Source organism: Eumetopias jubatus, unplaced genomic scaffold (genome assembly GCF_037043125.1).
Source record: "Eumetopias jubatus isolate StellerSeaLion01/CBP00866 unplaced genomic scaffold, mEumJub1_p1.0 scaffold_10, whole genome shotgun sequence".
Classification (NCBI taxonomy): domain Eukaryota; kingdom Metazoa; phylum Chordata; class Mammalia; order Carnivora; family Otariidae; genus Eumetopias; species Eumetopias jubatus.
Window position 1 is genome coordinate 69,821,607 of NW_028274816.1, and position 20,802 is coordinate 69,842,408.

The 20,802-nt window shown below is 42.3% G+C and overlaps 1 protein-coding gene across 1 annotated transcript in view; it reads right to left on the reverse strand.

The window, feature by feature from the left end:
- Window positions 1-1,838: 1,838 nt before the first annotated feature.
- The window catches only part of AKAP10 (A-kinase anchoring protein 10), an 87,367-nt gene continuing 68,403 nt past the window's right edge, over window positions 1,839-20,802 (reverse strand). Inside the window, exons 13-15 of the mRNA XM_028089510.2 lie at window positions 13,544-13,596; window positions 12,808-12,903; window positions 1,839-8,751 (exon numbers count right to left, since the gene is read on the reverse strand). Of these exons, the coding sequence (XP_027945311.1) occupies window positions 8,746-8,751; window positions 12,808-12,903; window positions 13,544-13,596 (155 nt within the window). The 3' untranslated portion in view covers window positions 1,839-8,745. The remainder of the gene's footprint in view (window positions 8,752-12,807; window positions 12,904-13,543; window positions 13,597-20,802) is intronic.

Here is a 20,802-nt window from a genome sequence, read left to right on the forward strand (position 1 = left end):
GTGGTTTGGTGCATCGTACCTTGGTCATTTGGGAAATGTTGGTTCATTGGGTTATGCGGATCCTCCAAATGTTGACACATTTCATCACACGGTATCCCCCCCCCAAAAAAAATAGCCAAAAAGAATCATATCTGTTAATCCGCTCGCAACAGAAATGCCATTTAAGCATGGGAAGCTCTCCAGCTCACGGTGGCAAAGACCGGTTCTCCAAAATTCTAAATTTTGCCTGAAAACTCACATTTTTATCCTTGGCAATAAATGCTGTCAGTGTTTTCTTCTCAAAGCCATAGGCTTGCTTCGCTCATCTTCGAGAAAACATCTTTTAAAGAGCCAGGTCTGAATACCCAGTTAGTCAGCTGTTTGTTCTGTAGCCGATTCGGCTAACAACCCAAACAACTGCGTAAGTGCTTTTCCTGGAGGCCACCGTCATATTCGCTGTGCAGAAGCGTTTTACCCGTACTTCCCATTTTGTCCCCCGTGATATTAAAAAACACGTACTCGAGGGTTGAGATTTAATAAAATTAATAATTGTTTCTGCTTCACCAACGACACTCTTATGGGAAACAGTTTTTTTTTTTTTTTTTTTTTTTTTTTAGGACAGGTGCATGATAGTGAAGAATACAGACTGCTGGTCCAATTTGATGTCACTGTCCAGATTCCTGGAATGGTGCCGTAAGTTTCACCCACCATTGTGTTTGCCTTGTCGGTGTAAATATTCACATGGTGGAAAAGGTACTTAATGTCTTAGTGTTATTATGATACATAATTTTAGCGTGCAGACCTCCTGAAACGGTCTTAGGGCCGTCAGGCACTTGTGAATCAGACCTTAGGAATTGCTGGACTAGTATAAGAGAGTGACATCTCAACATCAGCCTCTTGCCAGGAGCAGGTAGCAGGGACCCACCCCTTCAGGCTGTAAGGTATAGGACGACTTAGTCCTGATTCTGGGTAGATGGGTCTGGAAGACCATTAGCTGGGCCTCATTTAAAGCAAGTTTTTTTTTTTTTTTTTTTTCCTTTCCTCCAGCATCTCCTGGGCCATGCTCTGTGGATCAACCCCAGCTCCTCCCTGGGAAGAGCTCACTCATATCTGGTGAAGCCGACTGGCCCAGAACCAACCCTCCATGACATGATATTGGAAGCTGTGTGAGAATGTGCTCCAGGGAACTCAGACAGACTGGGCACCAGGGAAGGTTTTTGGACAGAGAGGCAGAGAAGGAAGTGAGCCAGCTTTTAGAAGCGAGAAGGACTTCTTTAGGCAGGGTGTCGGGGAGGACATTTTAAAACTGTAGGCATTGCTTGAGCAAAGGCACAGGCTCAGAGGTGTGAAAGCCCACTGAAGAAAGGGTGCAAAGAAGTATGGCTTAAAGTCTAGTGTTCCAAGATCTAGGCAGCTAGATCAGTCAGGGTGTTAAATGCTACATAAGGAACTTGGAATTTATTCAGCGGCAACAGGGAGCTCATTAATGATATAGGTGACCTTGTATTATAAGGCAAATCCCTATTTTCCTAATGAAAACATTTTTATTTTTATTTTTTTATTTTTTTATTTTTTTTTAAAGATTTTATTTATTTAATTGACAGAGAGAGAGAGAGAGAGAGAGAGACAGCGAGAGGGGACACAAGCAGGCGGAGTGGGAGAGGGAGAAGCAGGCTTCCCGCCGAGCAGGGAGCCCGATGCGGGGCTCGATCCCAGGACCCTGGGATCATGACCTGAGCTGAAGGCAGTCGCTTAACCAACTGAGCCACCCAGGCGCCCCAATGAAAACATTTTTAAAAATTAAGGGATCAATCCGGATAAATTTAAACTCTTAGGAATGTCGATGAAATAGTCAGATGTCGAATTATAATATTTAATTTATTTAGTTACACATGCATATTTAAAATAACATTATATACAATAATACCTTAATACAAAATATTGCTTTCCCCCCCATTCTTACATGTCAAGTAACAATTTTATTCCATCTCTACATGCATCTTGGACATCAATATCTTCATCATATCCAGAGCCTCTTTCTTCAAATATATATCTTTCAATTGCATCTAAGTTGTCTGAGATGCAGCATTTAAGAATACTTGTCTGACATTGTCATTGGAAAGTTTGATCCAAGTCACCACAATAGGACAGTTCTCCCCCCCACCCTCAACTTATCATGTAGGTGCAAGTTTATAATCCTTACAACAAAAGTATTCACTTATTGCTTTTGAAGTTGCTCTTTGAAAGGCTGGTTTACAAAACCTAACTCTTGTAATAGTGAGGCACACTCCTGGAATGATTACGAAGGTTCTTCCCACCTCTCTTTTCACCCATTCCAGTAGGAGTCTATGACGTTTCTTGCATCGTTGGTGGTTATGGTGGGCTAAAATGTGAGGAGAGACCAACCAGAGGTAGTAGAGCAGTTGCAGGAGATGACAAGACCTAGTTACGGGTGAGACTGAAGAGTAAAATACGTTCTTGAGAACGAAGAAGGCCAAAGAGCTCTAAGCTGGGTTGCCAGGTGGATCATTATCATGGACAGTCAAGTGTCTTGGGGGTGGGAATGAAGCAGTGATGCATCAAGGACTTGGAGAAACATAGCTGGGAGTGTCCTGGAGCCAGGTAGGGGCACCTCCCCACATGGCAATGGAGGATGTGGAGCAAGGATATGGGAACAGCACTGGCCAGCAGGGGGCAGTCATGCCAATATGCCAATATGGAGTCCGGGTCCAGTTGTGGGGGGAAGGGGGTGTGTCGGGACTGGGAAGAAAGGGTATCTTGAGGCAAGAGATACATGCAGAATGGACACGCTCTGGAGGAAGACTGTGATGATCAGGAAGTCTGTGAATCACAAAGAGGGGTCCACCTAGACTGCCCCCAACAGGTTTCTCATGCTCTCCCGTAACACTCATCGCATGCATAGTCATTGTTTTCTAGACTGCAAGGAGGACAGGCAGTATGTGTGTTCTGGGGACTGCTGTACCCCAAGTAAGTAGAAGAGGCATATAACAAGTGCCCAGGAAATATGTGCTGAAGAAACGGGGAGGGAGATGAAGAGGGGCAGAAAGGAAGAACAAGGTACCAGTGTCCTGTGGGAGGGACTTAAAAAGGAGGACAGCAAGGGAGATAGGTCAGGAAAGGCATGGTCAAGACCTTAGAGGGCAGCTGGCATCAAGGAGCTGGGGGACACAGTGGAAAGAAATGGACCAGACAGGGATTGCACCCAAGATTCCATTGGGGCCTTGGGTGTGATCCCAACAGCCCGAAGTCTCAGCCCTGGAGGAACATGTCAGGAGCACTGCGCCGGCAAAGGCACGGGGCACAGGGTGGGCAGAAAGTGGGGAAGGAGACCGTGGGGCTGAGACTAGACTGTGGCTTCTTCTAAGTCTTACCCCAGCCGGAGACACTTGCCTCGATGGTCTCAGACCTGCTCAGTGACTGAGACAGTGGGGTGGCGTTTGGGTGTTTGTTCCTGGCGTTAACATCTGAATGCTAATAAAGGATACATGTGCTTGTTTTAGCGACTCACGAGTAATAAGCCTCAAATTCCATTTCTGTGTAGCATGGGCATTTCCAATAAAAGCAAATTAAAATATTCAGTTCCCAATTTACAGGAACGATTGGAAGGCAGTGATTCTCAAAAGTCTGGTCTCTGATTCTCTGGTCTGGTCTCAAAAGCAGCAGTAGCATCACCTGGAAATGTGTTAAAAATGCTAATTCTCAGCCCTTACCCCAGACCGATTAAATCAGAACTGGGGTTAGGCCCAGAAATCCATGGTTTAACAAGTTTCTCCAGGGCATCCTGATGCACGTGAAAGTTTAAGAACTGCTGCTTTAAAGCGATGGATGGAATGTTTCAAAGCCACGGTCCCCTTTTCTGGAAACCTTCAGCATCTGCTATACTAGTCTTTTATGAGTACCAACAAGCAGCACAATGAGAGAAGAGCCAAAGGCGACTTACGACAGAGCAGGGTGGTGGGGAAGAGAGCAGGTTCACTGCCTGGATTGGCTTCCTTGGCCTCTGGAGCCTCAGCCTCCCTCATACGAGGGGAAGAGTAGGTACTTACCTTTCCAGGGCCTGGCACAGTGTTAAGTACTCAGTTCTGCTGCTTGTTGTCATTATCATGAAAGCAACTCAGAAAGAGCTGATCACCTCATGGAATCAGCTCAGTTGCTAGCTAGGTTCTTCCAAGGCTGGGATTTTGTCTCACGTGCAGGTAGTAATTTTACACTACTAGCCTTCTTGTTTCTAAGAATTCACATTTCCCCAAGCTCTGCAGAGAGCCCCCAGGGGGCTGAGACTGATCCTTTGGCCTCCTCTTCGCCTCCCCCACTCAGAACTTGCCTGATGGCCTCAGACATCAGGTGCCGCCCCTTGTCGTCAGCCAGGTGCTCAACACCTGAGTTCTCATTTTGCAGGGAGTAAATGGAACGGCGGGGCAGCCAGTCCTCGAGGGGTGGGTGCTCTTGGAAGAGCAACCCCACCTTAGGCCCCTTCTACCCTGTGGGTCTCCTTTATGGGTCAGGAAAGCTTAGTGACCCCCTGCAGGGCTCTGTAAGGAAAGGGTGTTAAATCATAGGCTCAAAAGGCTATCTTGAGTCAAAAAGTACCAGCAATTATAGATGGAGCTCCAACTTCTATCTCCTCCTCAGTAGGATGGAAGCTCCAGGCGGCCCAGAAGTTTGTCTTATTTCCCGTGTCCCTGCACTGTAAACAGAGCCTGGCATAGTAGACATTAAAAGACTTCGGAATGGGCAAACATTTGCTAAACCAGTGGCTCTGTCATTAGAAGGAACAAAAGGTTGCTCTCTGTCAAGAGGAGGAAACCCAAGGTGTGGGTGGAGCCCACTGGGTTCTGGTGAGCACACCAGGCCGGCCGGGTGCTCAGAGCTACACAGGGTGGAAGCCCATGGCGCTGTTTAGCTAGGGCCTTTCCACGAGTTGCATCGTGGGCAGGACTCTTACTGTGACTAGGCAGAGGCCATCTAGGGGGTGAGCCTGAAGAAACATTCAAGATGGGGGACTCAGATACCTGAAGTCGGGGAAATGCCGGTCACCACAATCCCATCTGCTCCTTGGCAATTCCCAGCTTTCTCTGAGCTGAACTTAAGCCGGCTTTTTCTAGGCACCTTGCCTGCCCACCAAAGGCCCAGAGGGCCCAGCTGCCCCAGCCTGTGCTCACGAACACAGGGTACAACTAAGCAGCAATGGTGTACGTGTCTCAGCAGTGCCTGGGGTTGGGGGAGTGGGTGCACTACCACCCTTGGGCAAGGGGCTTAATTTTCCAGGTGAGTTCAGACACCCTCACTGTACCAGAGCAGGCGGTTTGAGGGGAACATACTGAGGAAATAATTTGGTTGCATACAGTTACTAAGGCAGAAATACTCACTACCCTGACAGGCAAGCAGATGAACTTCTTCCTCCCTGAGCATGAAGGTCTGGCTTTTGCTTATATGGATTCCTCCAACACTCGCTACGCCATGGCCATTTCCACCTGCCCCAAACCCATAGAATACCATACTTTTTACTCCCAGCCATTCCCAACCCTGCCCCAGCAGAGAGGCCTTTTTAGTACCCACAGTGCTTATCTATGAGGGGCCTCATGAGGTAATTATTAGTGTGCATCTTTAAGTTTGGAACCTTGAGGGTTTCGCTGAGATTTACTCCCACTTACAGTTCCAGCCAAAGGACAGAAGTCTTGCCTAGTCCATAGAAGTGGTCAGCATGTACCTATTTCATAATAATCACTGCCCTCCATCATTTAAAGCTTATTATCAGTTACTCATTGATAGAAATGCCCTCTATTTCTGGGTTTATTATAGTTGCTAAAAGCAGGGATGGTGTTTATCCTTTGGAAGGATGTTGGGAAGCATGAAAAGGCCCTGGTCCAGAAGGCCTGAGTAATTCCTCACTATAGAAACGAGGGAGTGTCTTTTAGCTCCATTAGTTGAGGATTCCATTTTGAGGGAATTCACAAAATGACCAAAGGTTTGCTAAAGAAAAATTCTCCCGGATGTAGGGGTATTTTGCAAACATGCTGAGGACGCATGATCATGAGTTAATTAGAACAGTCTGGTAGTACTTTCGTCAAGGTCCTTTTGGTTCATGTCATAAAAAGTCACTTCAGACTGATTTTGTAGGAATGAGGGCGGGGTCAGTGTGAGTCAGGCTGGCACCCCCAAAGAGTATCAGCAGAGAGAGAGAGGTCAGCTGCTTCAGCAGGTGCTTAGGTGCTGGTACTTAAAACAAGGTCGTCTGTAATTGTCTACAATTCAGAGTGACTTTCCCTCCAAATTCCTACCGAACTCGTCACAGCTCCAGAAGTGTGCATTACTTACCTTTCATAAAGCTCTACCGAATACTGAAAAACCCAAGTTGAAAAAGTTACAAAAAGTTGCTCCCTGTTTTATTGCTCTTCGCTGGACTTGGTTGACATTTGCTTTTTACTTTCCTCAAATCTTACAGGAGTGAAGACATGGCAAGTTACAAAAGGTACCCCTTTTGCACTAACATCTTTTCCAACAGTTTGCGTTGAGATCAGCAACGTGATAAAAATAGATGCTCAACGGATTCCTCGAGCCTATGAAAATCCTGCCGAGGCCTCATATTTTGTGGGCGCACTGCATAGAGCCTGGAACTCAGTGGTGCTCAAAGTCAGGCTGAATCCAATTCCAATTTTAATGTAAGTACAAGGATCATACTTCTGATCAAATATTAAATTCGCATACAGTATTTATGTATAAATCTGCTTCTGTGTCCCACAGCAGGTGGGGCAGAAGAAAGTAACCAAGTCTTCAACTTGCTATTCTTCTCTTTATAAGAACCTTACGACTACGGACATATCTAGCTCAGAAGCACAAAACGTATACAAAGAAATTACTACATATTAACTGAAAGCACGAGTTTAAACAGCCTAGAGTCTTACAGAAATTGTTATTGCAAAACATGCTCAGGCAGTAAGAGTCACCCAAAACCACATTTTATTCTATGACCTTTATATTGCTTTTCTGTTAAAGGTTGAAGCAAAGTGAAAGAATGGAAATATTTTGTTAAAAGAACAAAATGCGTTAATCACAGCAAATACACCTAATAAAACCTCAGGTCTATGCCGAACACTCCAAACACAAGGCTAAGTCCAGGAGTGGCTCATGTCTGGGTTTTTGTAAAGCAAATGGAAATATTTGGAAGAATCAACACATTTCAGTAGAAGGACCGTAAGTGCCCTGAAAGCAGAAAGTTGACACAATTTTAAATATAATTCTCATATATATATATTTTTAAAATCAAACACAATTAAATAGAATATGGTTTAAGTACATGAATACTTCGCTTTAGAAGAATAACAGAGGTGGTACATAGTACCAAAAACTAATACACAGCCTTTTTGCTTCTTCTGTCGATGAAACAGTGTCCCTCTATACAATCATATATTGCAATGAAATAAATTCTCTATTCATTCAAGACTTTCTCAAGGACAGAGGTGATTAATAATTATATATTTATATAGAGATCTTTTTTTTTTTTTTTTTGCAAAGTCTGAGCAAAAGCAGTAACATCTAAGAGAACGTTCTTCTCCCTCAGTCATGTGCAGTGAAGAGGCACTGGCCTCGCCTGGCCGGTGGAGTGTGCTTGCCAGTGGGGTGGCCCTGCTGATGGCAGCGAGGTCCACACCCACTAGCTGACTGAGTGGGAGTGCAGTGAGGGAGTCTCCTACTCTCCTGAAGACAGAACGAAAAAAGGCCACCAGCTGCACACTTCCCAGCTCACAGCAAAGAAAGGGGAGGCGGTCAAGGCTGAGTATTTTTCCTGCCTCCTCCCACCCCAACCCTTGCTTGCCAATCTTAAAAAAAAAAAAAAAAGAAAAAAAAGAAAAAACAAAACAAAAACCATACAATCTAGGTATAGACATTTGTCCAAGATATCACAGGGGGAAACTGGAGTGATTGTTACTCTTCCTTCTTTTCCACATGTATTCTGAAGGAAAAGTTAAGTAACTTGGAGCAGAGTATTCCAGAAGAGCAAGTCTTCACGCTCAATGTAAAGGAGACTCATCTTTTTGTTTAGCAGGGGAGATGGTTTTCAGTATACTGCATCTCAGGAGCAATTAAAACGTGAAAATTGCATACTGTCACCAAAGGGAAGGACAATGTCACGGAGACTTGACCTGTCGGCTAGCTTCCTTCCACATTAATGCCTCTGTGAAGGAAGACCGCCAGGGAGCCCTGGCCCCGTTCTACTGAAGGAGAACAACCCACTAGCACCGCACCACCGCTCGGAGCTGCCTGGCTCTCGGAGGGGCTGACTCACCTGTGTGTTTAGGAGGCCAAAGCAAAGCACTTCTGGTACCTGCTTTAGGATACTTGGAGGGCTGGGCCACCACTACAGAATGTGCATCAAATATCAGCTCTACGCTCATCTACCTCCCACAGTATGTGGTCCCTGTCTATTCCAGTGGACTAAAACTCTTTCATAAATGGGTTATTGCCATTGGAAAGCTATTAATTTTCTAGTAATGTAAACAATACCACTTTGTCTCTTTATGACTTTCACTGTGAGAGCATCATGTGCAGCAAATATGTCTGCATGTCACTCTGCTTATGATGGAAGTCTAGGATTGTCTGCCATTCTTTCTTGGGAACAACAGTGATATATCAGTGAAAAGAAATACAGTGCTTTGTTTTCATTGGCTGTGTTGAAGAATCCAACCAAAGGAAAAAAGTTCTCTTATTTTTCAAAAGCAGATTTCCTTTATCTCAGGTCTTGAGTCATAGCTGAAAAAAAGAAAAAGAAAAGGGTAAGGCACATTTTTATAACCAGTAACATATTATCATTACAGATTAAGAAGGGAACCAACACTCAGTGTTTACTACATACCAGCACTTATGACAGCCAGGCTCTGACTACAATCTTGAGGTAAAACGCTAGAATTATCTTCATTTACATATGAATGAACAGAAGCTTAAAAAGGTCAAGCAACTCACCCTAAGGTTACGTAACAGTAACAACGACTGGCACCCAGATCTGCTTTTATCTTTCCCTTTTGGCAACAGATACTAGAACAAAATAGCTACTCTTTGATAGAGTAATTCTGTTTCTAGGAATTAACCATAGAGCATAGAGTTATACACACACATTCATTCAAGTATTGTTTGTAACAGGGAAAACCCCAAAACAACTTAAATGACAAATCCACAGGGGATTCATTAAATCAGGAGAGCCGTAATACAAAATACTCCAACATCTTTAGAAAGAAAAAAAGAACTTTGATTTCTAGCCACCTAACACCAGGGTCCTGAGGCGGAGACCCTTTATTCACAGCACTGGGGAGGAAACAAACATCCCAGGAGACAAGGTCCTTGGGACCTATACACATGAAACAATTCAGAAATGCTGTGAGGTAGTTTATGTTAAATGCCCAAGTACACTGGTAGTTTATGTTAAATGCCCAAGTACATTTCACAGACAAGCGTAAAGTAGGACGTTCAAAGCAGAGAGGTTTCAACATGGGCTAGAGAGGCTGGGTATTCTTTCGTGGAAATAGGATGTCTTACGTTCATATAATCATGGAAAGAGAATCAGAAGGGGATCTTATGAGACTATCTTGTCCAATTTCTCCAATCTACTGATGAGGAAAATAAGACTTGGAAAAGGAAAGTAACTTGCAAAAGGTCACATATGTGCACTACAAGTGGAATGAACAAGTTCTGTTTAGCCTAGCACTTTTTCCACACCAATATGCAGCGGATCCCTGAGGTTGCGCGGGACAGAGATCTTAGGCAGCCAAAGAGAAGGGCCAGCAAAGCTTAAAAACAAAATACAGCAAAATATATCTGTGTATCCTAAAAATAAAAAGCACAGGGTAATAAAATCTGAACAATGAAAAGCCTTAATTTTATTTTAATTTTTTTAAAGAATTTTTTATTTATTCATTTGAGACAGAGAGAGTAGGAGCAGTGGGGAGGGGCAGAGGAAGAGGGAGAAGCAGACTCCCTGCTGAGCAGGGAGCCTGATGCGGGGCTCGATCCTAGGACCTGGAGATCATGACCTAAGCCGAAGGCAGACACTTAACCATGTGAGTCACCCAGGTGCCCAAGCCTTAATTTTAAATATCTGCTTTCTAAAATGGTGCCTAAAAGGACATTTTCATATTGTTAAACATTTGATCCTCAAAGATAATGGGGAATCACAAATTCATACACCTTTACCTTGCTCTTTGCTACTTTAGGTTTGCCTGAGCCAGTGAAGATAATTATAGATAAAAATTATCACCCTTACACAGAAAAGAGGATAGAATCTGCACAAGTGAACAGAACTTTGGTGTGAATCAGCTCAGTGCAAAGTTCAAAATTAAACCAAGCTCTGGTAATGACAATTCTGAGAAACAGCTGGCAAAGAAAGGGGGATGCTGGGCCTCAATCTAAATGCAAGCCCTCCGAACTACTGTGGGTTATGTGGGATGTCATCTGAACATATTTAATTCTGATTCCCAATTTCTGCTGATGTAAATAAGATATGAGTAGTTTAATGCCTTCATAAGGAACATGAGTTAGAGAAAGTTAAAACTGCTGAGGAAACTGGGAATGTCTGGCTTGAAGAGAGGATCTGTAGTGATGCCCCCTCTTTCAATCCTGGTATTGGTAATTCATCTGATCTCTTCTCCCCCGCCTCCCCCCGCCCCCAGTTAGTTGTGTTAGAGGTTTATCAATTTGTCTTTTTAAAGAGCCAGATTTTGATTTTTCGCTATTATCTATGTAATTGATATTCACCCCCCCTTTTTTTTTAAAAGCCCGCCCAACATAGGGCTTGAACTCATGACCCTGAGATCAAGACCTGAGCTGAGATCAAGAGTTGGATGCTTAACTGACTAAGCCCCAAGTACTCCGGATATTCACTTTTATCTTTAATATTTCCTTCTTTCTTTGAATTTAATTTACTCATTTCCTAGTTTAAGATAGAAGACTGAAAACTATTTTTTGTCTATTTAATATAAACATTTAATGCTATAAATTTCCTTCTAAGGACTGCTTTAGCAGTATTCCACAAATACTGTTGTATTTTCATTTTAATTCAGTCCAAAGTATTTTCTAACTTCCATTTTGATTTCTTCTTTGACCAATGGAAGACTAAGAAGTATGCTGCTTAATTTCCAAATACTTGGGGGATTTTCCACATATCCTTCTGTAATTGACTTCTTGTTTAATTCCTTTGTGGTGAGAAAACAGACTGTATGATTTCAATCCTTATAATTTATTGAAACTTGTTTTATGGCCCAGAATATGGTATATCTTGATAAGTGTTCTATGTGTAGGCCAAAAGAATATGTACTCTGCTGCTCCTGAATGCACTGTTCTATAAAGGTCCCTTAGGTCAAGCTGGTTGACAGTGTTGTTCTATCCGTTACTGAGACAGGGCTGAGGAAATCTTCAACAGTCATTATGGATTTGTATATTTTCCTTGTCGGTCTATCAGTTTTTGCTTTGTGCGTTTTCAAGCTGTTCTTGGATGCATACACATTTAGGATTCTTGATGTCTTCTTGATGAACTGACCTTTCATATAAAACGTCCTGTTTGCCTGGTAATGTTCCTTGTTTTGAAGTGAACTCTGACTTGTAATATAGGCAGGCCAAATTACTTTGATAATGTCTGCATGCTATATCTTTCCCATCCTTTTGCTTTTAGCCTATGTCTTTATATTTAAAGTGGGCTTCCTACAGATAGCAACTAAGTAGCTTCTGCCATTAGCTATCTAAGCAGACAATCTCTGTTTTTAATTAGACTATTTAGACCACTTACATTTAATGTGGTGATTAATATGATTTCATTTAAACCTACTATCTGGCTATTTGTCTTTCATTTGTCCCACAGGATTCTTTCTCCTCTTTCCCCCCTTTTCTTGAGTTCTTTTGTATTCAGTATTTTTTTTAGGGTGTGGTTTCTATAGATGGCATTTTCTCCTGATTGTGGGTTAAGTTTTCCTGCTTCCTTGCATACCCAGTAATGCAGTGGATGGCAGACACTGTTATTTTTATACTGTTGAGTGCTGAACTTCATTGTGTTCCTTTAAAGAGGGTTGGCCTCTGTTCTGACATGCAGTTGTTACTTAAAGAGCAGTCTGATCCTTTCCAAAAGTTGCTTTTAAGCTTGGTTAAGGTGCTTTACTCTAGGGCCAATTTAGCTCCGGTGGTAAGGCATAATGTTTCTGAGGACACTACCCACTGTCTTGTACATTACAAGATCTATTCCATACTGGTCAGTAGGGATGTGACCTATTCTTAACCCCATGTTTCAGGAATTGCTCAGCCTACTAATTTCAAGTACGTTTTTTCCTCCCCATGGGCATTTTCACCCAAAACACGTATAGATCAGTATTTGGCCAAGGACTTCAAGGGACCTCCATAAGGAGATAAACTCTAGAGCTTTCTTTCTGTGAAGCTCCTTTTCTGGTATCCTGCTCTGACTTCTAGACACCTTGGGCTATCCAACTTTGATTTCTGACTCCTTAATTCAGCAACACTATGAACTCTGTTAGGCTCTCCCCACCCTGAACTTTGAAAACTGCTTCTAGGCAGTGAGGCAGGGATCATGTCAATGTTACCCTTCTTTCAAGGATTACAGACCTCTACTTGCCTGTTGTCCACTATCTGGAAATAGTTGTTTCATTTAGTTTGTTAGTTACCTAGTTGTTCATGATGAGAGGTCAGTTTCTAGAGCAGCTAATCCTTCAAAAGCAGAGGAATATCCCTTATGTTCTTTTTTATTTTTATATATCTGGAATCTAATTCTTCTCAGTTTTATGCAAGCTAGATCAGAACACAAGTCATCCTTACCTTTGTAGACTTCTCTAAAGGTTGATCATATTGTGCCTGTTGCATAACATCACTGACTATCATTTTAGCAATCTTCCAAGCTAGCTCTTCTTGGGCCTAAAACAAAACAAAACAAAACAAAAAACCCAATTCAACTGTTGTTAATGGTCATTCATTAGAAAAACCAAGACTTATATTATCAGTGCTCTAACACAACTATATATGCATATCATGTCTACTTCTTTGGATAAGAAGCACATTCCATGTATGAACGGACCTGGACCACCCTCTGGCTACATTAATATGCTGTTCATGCTCTGTCTTCTAGGGTCAGCTACTGGGTACCCAACATCATGACTATTTTCATGTTAGATGATCAAAACAAAAATTTTTCTTTTTCCACTCACATCTCTCAATGTACTTAACTAACTAGTCAAAAAGCAAGTCTCTTCTGAAAACTGACAGTGAGGAAGATTTGAGCTTTTTGTTTCTACTGATGCCTGCTGGTTGATGAAAACTTGAAGGCATGGATATTTTTCAGTGGCCAGAGTCTCTGAACTAAAGATCCTGCACTGCCCCCATGAGGCAATTGTTAGATGCTAAAAAGGGCCCGTCCTTTCTTGTTACATCCTGGATAAAGGAGCAATGTGCCACACCATTTAAACATGGGAACTAAAGAAAGAGAAAACCTGAAACCTTACTTACACAAGGTGCCACTTATAAACAGGAATTTCTTTACACTAAAAGTAGACTTTACCTCGTCAGTATTTCCTTGCACCCATTTCTTCATAGCTTGTGAGAACATGAATCCTAGTAAACAAAACCAAAACTGAATGTAGATTTCTTGCACAATTTTACATTTAAAAAGTGCTCTCATTCAAAAGCTACTTCCGAAATGGATATTCTTTCTTTGTACAATCTCATCTAAAACATTAAGGAATATTACCATTAATCAAAACTGATTATCTCCATTAACAAGTATTTAACTTGCAAACACCATGGTTCAAAAGACTGAAAGGTTGTTTCAGAGTTATGGACTTTTCTTTCTTTTATTCTCCTCTATCATCTAGTGTTAGATTTTCAGCAAACATTAAGCAAGCAAAAGAAAACTGTGACCAGGATTTGGTCTTAGATAAGAATCCAGCAATACATCAGGAGACATCAATCTACTTGCTATATATCCAAACTTTTCACATCAGCTCCTATACAAAAGGGCTTCCAGTAGAGATTACATTGTTAATGCTCAACCTCTGGTCTGTATAAATTAGCTGGGTAAGAGCAGAGTTTTAAATAGCCATGTTGTGCCTGAGCCACAGCACACCTCAATCTCCTAGGAGATACACCAAAACCTATCCACATCTGTACTCAGGTGCTGAGGAATCACCAGGACATAGGCTAGTCCCTTTTTCCATGAAGGAAATACACAGCTTATCCTTTCATTAACACAAACAGGCTCCTGTCCTAACTCTGCTTTAAATCAAATGGTTGGTAGATTATTTCTTAGGCAAGGTCCTGATTAATTCAACGGCTGGATTAGAAGTAAAAATAGCATTCATGAAAAGTACAAAACCTGGATCCATTCCCTTACTAATTTTCAGTATTAGCTAAAAGTCTGAATACTGGTCTAGTTAAACTTTATGGCCAAGCAGTCAGCAGGGGCCACAACATCACATGTTCCGCCTAAAGTTGCAAATCGCTGTTGAATTGCCCACTTGCTGCTTCCCCTTCAGGCTCACCCTAAGAGTCACACTGTTGACAGTCTCCTACTTGCTTAACACTCTTTCTCTCCTTTTCTTTTTAATCCCTACATGTTTGACTCCTGTCTGTGCATTCCTTCCTCCTTTAATAGAGAACTTCTCCAGGACCCCATTCCCCAGCCTTCTTTCCTCCTTCAACATATATTTTTTTGGGTATCTCATCCCCTCCTGTGACTTTAACTTCCTTCCAAATGTAGATAATCAAAAAACCTGTCCTTGGTGTTGAATTCATACTTACAAATTACCCTAAGGTGTCTCAAACTCAGTGTGTTCCAAACTGAGCTTGTCTGTTTCCTACCTACTCTTTTTCTTATATCCTCTATCTCAGAAATTTAATCCTTTATTAAAAATTCACATCATAAATTTTCACCCAGAGAACCCATGTTAAAAAACTCAATCCACCTTCTTCATTTACTCTCTATATGAAATCTGTCACCAAATTCCACCTTGAATGCAATCTCGAATTCCCCTTTCGAAGTCTTAGAAACCTGACCTTTCTAATTCCTGCTAGCACTACCTACCTTCAAATCCTCTTCTTCAATCTATATTACTAGCTAATTCTACTACCTGACTGGTTTCTCTGATACCAATTCATTCCTGTACCCACTGCCAGAAAAATGCGTCTAGTTAGTACTCTGCTAATGCTGGGGGGCACCTGGCTGGCTCAGTGGGTGGAGTGTGTGACTCTTGATCTCTGGGCTGTAAGCTTGAGCCCCACATTGGGTATAAAGATTACTTAAAAATAAAATCTAGGGGCACCTGGGTGGCTCAGTAGGTGAAGCATCTGCCTTTGGATCAGGTCATGATCCCAGGGTCCTGGGACGGAGCCCTGCATGGTGGCTCCCTGCTCAGCGGGAAGTCTGCTTCTCCCTCTCCCCATCTGCCTCCACCCCTCCCCCCCATGCTCTCACTTGCAGGTTCTCTCTGTCTCAATAAATAAATAAATAAATAAATAAATAAATAAATAATCTTAAAAAAGGAAAAAGAAAAAGAATCCCTGGGGCACCTGGGTGGCTCAGTCATTAAGCGTCTGCCTTTGGCTCAGGTCATGATCCCAGGGTCCTGGAATCGAGCCCTTCATTGGGCTCCCTGCTCCACGGGAGGCCTGTTTCTCCCTCTCCCACTCCCCCTGCTGTGTTCCCTCTCTCGCTGTCTGTCAAAATAAATAAAATCTAAAAAGAATCCCTGATGCTTACACGACAGGAACCCAGGCTTCTTACTACAACACGCCAGGGCTTTCACAACGTACGTGCAATTTCGTCTCCCACCACTGTATCCAAGCACTAGGACTAGCCACTACACATGCTCACAACATCTTTTACAATTCCATGTTAGACTTTCTCCTAGAGGATTAGAACGCAACTTTTTTGTTTGGAAAAGATTTATTTTAGAGAGTGAGAGCATGCATGCACGTGCACAAGAGCAGCGGGGAGGGGGGAGAGGGAGAGAGAGAATCTCTAGCAGACTCTCAGCTGAGCATGGAGCCAGACCCAGGGCTTGATCTCATGACCCTGAGATCATGGCCTGAGCCGAAATCAAGAGTTGGAAGCTTAACCAACTGAGCCACCCAGGCACCCCTGAATGTAACTTTTAAAATTACTTTGTTTGCCCTGAAAGCGAAGTTCTCATACTCTCAGAAGCCTCTGAGATACACAGTCTCAAAACTCAACCCTTTCCTCTGTGTGCTATCAGTATTTCAAAACCCAAACTGAAACTATAGGCTAGTAAATGATGAACATTCTTGCAGCTATCCTCAGCAAGGGAGGAGAATGGGGGCTGAACTGTCACAAGAGTATTCTGAGCCAAAGCCCCGAGATTGCTATTAATCTGCTCTGTGATCCCTAACAAGTTATAATTTCCCGGATCCTCAACTGCTTCATTTGCAGAATAAGGAGGTAGTGTCCACAGAGGTTGCTAAGAAATCTCCGTTTACTTGGGGTCTGAGAAGGCTTGGGAATAGGGTTCTGTGAGTATCCTCAGAATAGTAAAGTAATCTGGATAAGAAAACTGAGTGTGTCAGTTCAAAAAATAATACTTTTCTTAAATTAAATAAATATGATCCATGATCTTACTACCTAGATAATCTCTGCAGAAATTCCTCTAGATTAATTAAGTAAATCAACAAATAATTAATGCCTATCATGTGGCAGGCATAATTTCAGAACCAGGGAATACAGTGACAAATAAGATAGACAAAATCCCTGCTCTCAGAGAGGTGATATACTCATGGAAGAGAAATAGATGATAAATTAAGTATGCAAATAAATGAGTAAGATATCAGACCGTGCTAAGAAAATAAAGAAGTAGTATGTTAGTGGTACAGATGAGCTGAGATCATGTGGGCTGGGAAGTCCTCTCTGAACAGAGCATACTTGCCATGAGAACGAGCTCATGAAAGCCATGGCAGGGGGAACAGCAAATGAAGAGGCCCTAACAGAGAAGGAGATTCTAGTTAGACCCTAGTCTGTGAAGCAGAGAGTGGTGCAAGGCAAAGTTGTAGAGGAAGGCAGGGAACATTCACAGGTCACAGCAAAGAGGCATCCAAAGCTATGGGAGAAAAGATAGGGGGGTAATGAAGCAGTAAAGCATGTAGGATAAGAAAAGTCAAAAAGCAGAGGAAAAGGTATAATGAAAAGTCGAAGGCGTCTCCCTCTACTCAGCCTTAAACTATGTTACATGCTTTGTGTATCCTTTCAGGAAATATATATATAGTCTTCTACAAATATCATACACAAGATCACCGACGATGTAGTCTAACCAAAAGGTGTAACTCAAATCGACTTTAGGTACAAATCCCAGTTTATAAGAAACACAGGTAAGAAAGGAATAAGCTGAATAGTATAACCAGGAAAATCCAGAAGGTTGGGCATTTTATAGAATAACTAGCATGACAGGCTTGTGAAGCAGGGTTATAAAAGAGGGACTAAGCTAGATTAAAATAAACTCAGAGTACACCTTCTTATTTGTATCCTTATCATTTAGCATCATCTCTGGCCTTCTGAGTAATGAATCGAATCTGCTGGCTCCTGTATGAGGTCATTTACTTACCACAAAAATACACGACTTACAGACACGTCTGGACAGCTAAAGGAAGCACTGGGGTATGTGGATGCAATTACTCAAACTGCAGAAATTACTACTAATTACTTTATGTAGGCATGTCTCAATTACATTAATAATGCAAGTAACCTGATGGATGAGCCTGCTGGTAGATTTATAATCCTGTTGCCTCTACCTTCGAACACAACCCAAGTGTGACCATTCTTCCGTGACCTAAATCACAACCACCACCATCATCCTTTCCTTAGACCATGGCAAGAATGTTGTTTCCCTGCTTCTCCTTTTAACCCCTACATTCTATTTTCCAAACAGCTGCCAAAGCCACACCTTTAAAACCTGAATCACATCCTGGTACTCCCCTGCTCCAACTTCTAACACTTTCAACATCCTACCATGGTCTGTGAGAACCCTCCCAACCTTACCTGCCTCCTCCACTCATCCCTCTGCTCACTCGTCTTCTGCCACACTGGTCTTGCTGCTGCTTGATCATGCTGGACTCTTAAGCTTCTTGTTCTTCTTCCTTCTGCCAAGAACCCCTTCCTGCAGATCTTGCCAGGGCTTACTCCCCCATTTTGCTCAGGTCTCTACTCAAAATGCAACTTCCTCGGTGAGGCCTTTCTTGACAACCATTTCTTTTTTTTTTTAAGTAGGCTTCATGCTCAGTGTGGAGCCCAATGTGGGGCTTGAACTCATGACCCTGAGATCAAGAGTTGGACGCCTAACTGACTGAGCCACTCAGGCACTCCTCCAGACAACCACTTTTATTTTTTTCTTGTAAAGATTTTATGAGTTTATTTATTTTAGGGAGAGAGAACGTGAGCAGGGGGAGGGGGAGAGGGAGAGAGAGAATCCCAAGCAGACTCCACATTGGGCACAGAGCCCGATGTGGGGCTTGATCTTTCAACCCTGAGATCATGACCTGAGTCAAAATCAAGAGTCAGATGCTCGGGGCGCTTGGGTGGCTCAGTTGCTGGGCCTTTGGCTCAGGTCATGATCCTGGGGTCCTGGGATCGAGCCCCACATCGGGCTCCCTGCTCCATGGGAAGCCTGCTTCTCCTTCTCCCCCTGCTTGTGTTCCCTCTCTCACTGTCAAATAAATAAATAAATCTTACCAAAAAAAAAAAAAAAAGGGAGACGCTTAACCAAATGAGCCATCCAGGTGCCCTTGACAACCACTCTTAAAACAGAACTCCCTACTATTCTGGTATGTGCACCCCGATATTTATAGCAGCAATGTCCACAATAGCCAAACTGTGGAAAGAGCCAAGATGTCCATCAACAGATGAATGGATAAAGAAGATGTGATACACACACACACACACACACACACACACACACACACACACACACACACACACACTGGAATATTATGCAGCCATCAAAAGGAATGAAATCTTGCTATTTGCAACGATGTGGATGGAACTGGAGAGTGTTGTGCTGAGCAAAATAAGTCAATTAGAGAAAGACATGTATCATATGACCTCACTGATATGAGGAATTCTTAATCTCAGGAAACAAACTGAGGGTTGCTAGAGTGGTTGGGGGTGGGAGGGATGGGGTGGCTGGGTGATAGACATTGAGGAGGGTATGTGCTATGGTGAGCGTTGTGAATTGTACAAGACTGTTGAATCACAGATCTGTACCTCTGAAACAAATAAAACATTATGTGTAAAAAAAAAAAAAAAAGAAGGAGAAGATAGCAGGAGGGGAAGAATGAAGGGGGGGGAAATCGGAGGGGGAGATGAACCATGAGAGATGATGGACTCTAAAACAAACTGAGGGTTCTAGAGGGGAGGGGGTGGGGGGATGGGTTAGCCTGGTGATGGGTATTAAAGAGGGCACGTTCTGCATGGAGCCCTGGGTGTTGTACACAAACAATGAATCATGGAACACTACATCAAAAACTAATGATGTAATGTATGGTGATTAACATAATAAAAAAAAAGAACTCCCGACTATTCTTATGTTTTTATATATAAACACACACACACACACACACAGAGTATTTATCTGTTTACTGTCCCTTCCACTATAATGTGAGCTCCACAAGGGCTAGAAATTTCATTTTCTTCTCAGAATTTAGAACCGTAGATGGATAGAGCAAGCACTCATATTTTAGAATAAATGAATAATATGAAGAGACTGAATAAACAATAAGCAGAGATAGTGTTTGGGGAAACAAGTTTCTTGTTTATCTTTAGCTACTAACTACATATCTTAATTCCTATATGTAAAAAAAAACAAAACCCTGCAAGAACCCACACCTATACTCTAGAGCAGCAGCACTTCTTCATGAGATGTCAGAGGAATAAGACCAGCTTTTTAAAAAACTAATGAGCTCAGAGGTTCTCTTAATACTGGAGATGTCACTGTCCCGACAGAAGCTACCTGAGGACGATGTAGAGCCCTTCCTGGCCAATCCCCCACAGAGCTTGTCTAGCACTTCCTCTGCTCCAAGGCTACCAGTAACCTCTTCCTCCTATTCATGTTTTACGCAATAAAAGACGCTATTAGACTCTAAGTTTCTTAATGGCAGGATCTGTATCTTCTAATCCACCCAGTGAATATGAGTGCACAGAGGCACTAAGAAATTATTTACTGAATGAACTGTGTAGACTTCTTTCAGTCTTTAAACTTTCCTGACCATGTACTTCAGACTTCTTTGACAAAACAGGAAATAAAATCAATTACTTAAATAAACTAATAAGGTGAAGTAGGTAAAAGGCCCTTTTTTGGTCTAAATTATTTCAACAATTGTTGCACTTTTTGCTTACTCTGTCAATGTATATCTGACCCAAAAACAGACTGCTCATCAACATAAAGTGGTGTGATTCATTACTCAAACAATAGTTGCATTAAAAAAATAAAAATAATATGAGGCACCTGGCTGGCTCAGTCAGTAGAGGAGCATGCAACTCCTGATCCTGGGGTCGTGAGTTTGAGCCCACGTACAGTTTACTTAAAAAAAAAACAAACCTTAAAAATACACATAATAGGAATGCAGTCCTACTAAATTTAGTAGGAAGATTAACAATAGCTCTTAATTTTAAACACACTTATCAAAACAGAACATTTTTTTCTCTAAAAAATTTTTTTAAAGATTTCATTTATTTGAGAGAGAGCAAGGGTGCATGCAGACAAGTTGGGGGGGAGGGGCAGAAGAAGAGGGAGAAGCAGACTCCCTGCCGAGCAGGGAACC